The following is a 6,114-nucleotide window of genomic DNA, read 5'->3' as shown; positions in this document are numbered from 1 at the left end:
TTGTTTTGGTCACTAATTATTTTCATAAAGTCGTCTAAATATATAGTATATACGGGTAAACGTTTAAACAGTTGTAGGCGGGCTTACACGGAAACTAAAACCTTAAGACACCATTTATATGAGGTCACGGTACATGTAGCTGCTATAAAATGTTATATAATAATATATACCTAATAATATGAAATAGGGACGTATTTTGGATATTTATTACCTTTATTTATTATACTTTATTATATACGCTGCGACATTACATTTTATGCCTGCAGGTGTATCGCTATTTTATAAATATATTATGTTTTAATCGCCTTTGCAGGGTTTATGGTGCACAGATAGCGACAATAATTCCCGCCGTTTGGACGATACACACAGCAGGCTTATAGCATTTATGAAGTATGTGGTCAGGCAAACCAAACACAGTTCTTGAACGACGAACACCAACACGAAAGCCAAATAAAATGTGGACACGTTGGACGCGATCGTCAGGTAGTAGTGGATGTTTACAAGTTTATCACTGTTCGAACAACCTGGAATTCAAAAGTATAAACAAAAATTACATGATAGGTAGTTGCCAAAATGCAAACAACTAAATATTAATATGTATAGGTAAATATAATATAGGTAAGTATAGATGTATACTGAATAAGCAAGGCCAGATTTAGGGAGGCCCCCACAAGATTCAATTAATAAGAGGCCCCCACAAAAAAAGTACCTTTGGCAGTAAGTTTGTCAACCTTATATGGCCCTGTGTGACTGTGTATATTATAGTGTAGGTAAGTCGAAAGTATATAGTTAAAGACAGACGAGGTAATAATGGGTAAAATGGCTTATCAGAGCTTTTATTTTTCATTCATTAAAATTAAACATTAAAATGCATTTTAAAAACTATACACACAAACTTCGGTTAAAATTTGTTTCTGAAATATATAATTTATAATCGAAAACATAATTTTTATCAAGTTAATGAATTTAATTAGTTTCCTAACTTTGGCAGGTACATTATATTTTATACTTTCGGAAATATTACAAAACCAATACGATTAAGCAAACAGGATACAGAAAGCTATATTTTTAAGCTGGATTTGAGACAACAATTTTACTATAATAGTATAATGGTCTAAATATTATATTTCCATCATGGCCTTATTCAATTTAATAATTTTTATTTATTATGTATTGCTTATAATATTAATATATACGTACTCAACACGAATGACAGGGTGTAAAATAACATTCCCGTGAGTCCATTGGGGACGTTGAAAGCTGAATCTTCACCAAATATATATCTGACGATCCCAAAACCTTTGGCGTATCTGTAAATATAATATTATACTGATAAATATTATAACTGATAAATCGTTAATACTTTTTAGTTTTTATAGTGATACTAAATAATATTAATGACTATTTCATGAGTATAAAAATATTAAATAAGTCAACAGGTTTAATAAAGTTAATTTTTAATTGGTATATTAAAATGGTCATGCTAACTCTATTATTGTTGTACTAAATGCGATAAATAAAATTACCATTTTCAGTTGTTTTGAGATTTATGAAAAAAAATAGAATCTTTGAATTTTAGAAAATAATAAAAAAAAATCCCTGAAAAATTCGTTTAAACTTTTATTTTAAATATATTGTAAACCAAAATTTAATAACGAATAAAATGCAAAAAACATACTGGCCCATGGGGGGATCGAACCCACGACCTTCGCGTTATTAGCACGACGCTCTAACCAACTGAGCTAATGGGCCGATGAGAATCAAAGGCCGATTTTTGACAATTTCAAAGAAAACTGTGATACTTAGGGTAATATAGTTATAAAAGTAACAAAATATACCACTTTTACATTCAAACGCTAATGAGTAGGTGTTAGATAAAAGTATAAAACTAATTCGGATATTAACCCATTTTTAATTCATATTAAATATTTAATAGGACACCGCATGACAAGTTTGTCCGTTTTACTCTCTTACCTATCGCATATTTTTTTATCTGAGTAAATACATATAACGGCATACCAAATAAAATGTTACATTTATAAAATATAGTTTTACTCGGTAATTTATAATATTAGAGTGACCTATTATCAAATTTAAAAGTAAGAATATTATCCAGTTGGCAAACAATCAACAATTTTCTGTAAAATAGATTCTCTTGAACGTAAAATGTATAACCTATGTTATTCGGTAGTAAGACGGAGCTAACACGCAGGTACGGCTCTCTAAAATGTAGAGTCTAAATGCTTTTGCAGGTGATATTGAATTAATCATAATACGCATTACTTAACGATTGCAATATAAATAAACAGCTCTGTGTCTTTAAAACTTTACCCAACGTACGTTGAAAATCAAATTTTCAAACTATGAGTTCTCAAAACTTTTTCAAATGATAAATGATTTATTATTATTCCATATTAGACATGAATACATAATACAATAATACATAATAATATGTGTATCTAAATAATAATAATAATATTAATGTTATCGTTATTGCTACCGCAATAAACACCTTCAGCAAACCCGTGTTGTCAAATTAGTCAACACACGTGTACTGCGTTTTGCCTGTTACAAGGCGCATGTCTTGTGTTTGAATTTTTTGATAAATAATAATAATATTGTTTTCATTATAAAACAATTAAATGATAATAATTATTGATTATTTTACGTAGTCATAATTATTAGTCGGAATAATTTATTTGCCAGTATTATAGCAGGATTTTATAAAACATTTGTCAAAATAATTATTAAAAATATATAGAATAATGTAGCTTTATAGTTATATAAAAAATACATAAATCAATTCATGCTGTCTGTAATAACAAAAAAAAAGTTAATGACGATTTTTTTTAATTTTTCACAGTATTTGCTATTCCTGAGAATTTTCAGGTGTTCCAACCCTAGGCTTGTTTCATCAAGTAAATATAAGGTATAATAAAAAAAAAAGCAGGTAAGTGGATGTCGCTCTGCTGTACAGTAGGTTACAAGTGGGTCAATGTATAATGGATTGTATTAAACTTATATATCATTGTATAAGAAAAACGATTCTGAGCGGTGACGATTTATCAGTCTGGATTTTTTAAATTTGTATTATTTATTATAGCCTTTTAGTTGAATTATCATTATCTATATATATAAGAATCTAACTTGATTTTGGAGACGAAGGAAACCGGTTTGTTTGCTTATTTATTATTGTTATTATTATTATTATTATTAATTATTTGTTTATTTGTTTGCACTTGCATTTTTCCATTTGAAATATATATTATTCATTGAACAAATAATTTATCGTTACATTTTTTTTCTACCTTATTTCTATTCTATAATAAAAAGAATAAAATGTACCACTCCAGTGGTTGAATTCAAAATGTAGGATGTATAGTTTTTAGAAACTAGCAATAACAATAACTACATATGTAATTATATTATATTATTTGTATAGCCAAAAAATAGTCATATGTTTTCAATTTAAATTATAAAGAAATAATTTCTTCCGGAGGAAGGTCGGGCAACTAGTAATATTATAATTTTTTATTCGTTGCTACAGCAATAAACAAATCGTTAGAAATTAAAATTTCATTTTAAACGGTTTTTCGTAATTTGTCAGTAATTTTTCCCGTGGCATTAAACAACTATTGAGAAAATCAAAAAATGACATCTTTAAAGTACCACCTTGATCTAATTTTTTAAAAGATAAGGCACTATATGTTGAATTCGAAGCACTCCTTCTGGTAGAAATTTTGTATACAGGATATAAAAAAAAAAAAAAAATAAACACCATTGTAAAACCACTAACTTCCTAGCTCCGCTCAGAATCTTAAATTGTAAAAATAGGCCTAATTAGTAATTAACAATTTTTATATGGCTCATATAAACGCCCAACGATAATAACTATAAAAAAAAAAACCTAGTACACTTCAGACAAACTGATTAACATACCGACAATCGTTGTATATTGTGTACCTTGTGCCCTTGTACCTGTTGTAAAATAATCTGTATACAACATGTTGGGGAATTTGCACGGATAGCGTTGGTTAATAATATTTTGTCCAGTATTATCGTTTATTGTATCTATATTTTTCTAAACTATTTTACTATTATTTACATTTAATTATCAACGTTTATAATATTTAATCAGTTTGACAAGTGAAATAAATTAATAAAATATAGCATAGTTATTGTTAAACTAATATAATTATTTGTAGTATTAATAAGTTTATTATTTTATCAGATCATTTAATTTTATGGCAGCGATATAGGGATTTTTACATTTCAAATTAATAATTCATTTGAATGACAATGCTTTCGTTTTTTAAGACATAACGGCAAACGGTTACGATTGTGGTATACTGGTATATTATTTAAGAATTAAAAAGAACCAAATAAAAAAACATAATATAACATAATATTTTATTACACTTAATATAATTTCAGTTTTCATTTTTAGATGTTGAGTGCCAGTGATAATATACATAATGTATTTACTATTTGCACAATAAATTATAAATTACTTTTAGTTTTTACTAGATTTTGCTACTTTTTATACTCTTTGAAAATATGTGTGCTTATATATTATCAACTATCAGTTATTACTATATGTTTATATGTAGGAACTTACAAAATATATTAACATACCTAACATAACTTTATGAGATCCTAAAATACAATTTGTATGATCCGGGTGGCTCTTGGATCTTTCATCCCGACGATAGTATATTAGGTAAGTATATCATCAAGTATACAATTTTAACTGAGTTCAAGTTCAAAATGAACTTGGCAATATAAATTATAAGCACGTTGAAGTTTCGAGTGTTTACATACACTATAATAATATGTTTAAAACATCATAATTTAATAAAATAAAATTCTTATATAGGTAATATCTTGATTATTCAGTCTTTAGTTAATTTGTTGCGTAATAAATATATAGATTATTAGATCATACAATTTTCGTAAATGGCGTACTATTTACAGTTAATTAACTTAAAAACTCTGTTTTAACTTAAAGAGTAGATACTATTGTATATCATTTAAAAACTAAAACTAAAAACGTTAATACATTTTTTTACAAGTTTCTATTTATAATTTCAATTTTGTAGACATGTATCGTTTGTTTTTTTTAAATGTGTTAAGCACGGATACGCTATGTTTATATTGACGATTCAATCGCACCGTTATATTAAACACTATACATTACCGCAACTGAATAAATATATAATTTATATACCTAGGTATATAATAGCTGGAATTTGAATATCTGCTTCAACAATATGTTATAATGTGCAGGTTGTATTATAACATAATAATTAAGTATATTCTTACGGTGAAATAAACGCTGGAGAACATTTGATGTATTCTCTGAGGTCACACAGTGGCTTAAAATCCGGATAGTTTTCCAGTGAGATTTCAACATACAGTGCGTATGCAGCCACGCAAAAGCCGACCAACGAGTAAGCCTTGATGATCCTGTTGACCGTACTGAGCTGGACCATTTTTCGCGAGCGTCGTCCCTTCGTATACACTCTCGACAGTCACACTAACACTAGCACTCTCGCCCTTACTATTACCTATTATTATGTGTTCGGTCACACGTGAAATTGGATTTATGCAAATACCAATATACCGCGAATTACTTACACTGTATTGCATCTGTAATTATTATTATACTTTACCAGGGGTGACCAGCGCGGCGTGTGTCTGGAGGTTGGAGCATCGTATTATTATAATATGTATTTGCATCGTCCTGAGATGACGACAAACTTTGGCATATTTCTTCATTTTCCGAGTTAAATTATACAGGAATTATGTTTAATAACTAATATTAATTCATAATAGACATTTCCTTGGATTTTCTAAAATATTTTGTAATCGAAATGTAATAATACTAAAACGGTATGGTAGTAATGTACTATAATATATTAATATAATCTTTTAATATCATGTAGTATTATTTGTTTGAGGTTGGAGGCGAAGATAAAACTTCTAGTAAAATATGTGAATCCGTCATTTATTTCATTTTATGTATAGGTATAACTTATTGGTATAAGTATCCAGTGTTGTGTTTTATCTAGATAAATTATCTAGATAGGTATATTTTTATCTTTTATCTTATAC

The 6,114-nt window shown here is 27.8% G+C and overlaps 1 protein-coding gene and 1 non-coding gene across 2 annotated transcripts; both read right to left on the bottom strand.

Annotated features, from left to right (window-relative positions):
- Positions 1–221: 221 nt before the first annotated feature.
- Positions 222–5,707, bottom strand: LOC100573656 (vitamin K epoxide reductase complex subunit 1-like protein 1). Its single transcript, XM_003243733.4, has 3 exons — positions 5,323–5,707; positions 1,201–1,310; positions 222–524 (listed from the first exon to the last, which is right to left on the bottom strand). Exons 1-3 carry the CDS (start codon positions 5,490–5,492, stop codon positions 298–300), a joined length of 507 nt encoding a protein of 168 aa, XP_003243781.1. The 5' UTR covers positions 5,493–5,707; the 3' UTR covers positions 222–297.
- On the bottom strand, positions 1,679–1,752 carry TRNAI-AAU. The gene has a single exon. It is a non-coding gene; the product is annotated as a tRNA-Ile (tRNA).
- Positions 5,708–6,114: the final 407 nt, after the last annotated feature.

The sequence above is a fragment of the Acyrthosiphon pisum genome, chromosome A1 (genome assembly GCF_005508785.2).
Source record: "Acyrthosiphon pisum isolate AL4f chromosome A1, pea_aphid_22Mar2018_4r6ur, whole genome shotgun sequence".
NCBI lineage: Eukaryota > Metazoa > Arthropoda > Insecta > Hemiptera > Aphididae > Acyrthosiphon > Acyrthosiphon pisum.
This window is presented reverse-complemented; position numbering and strand designations above follow the sequence as displayed.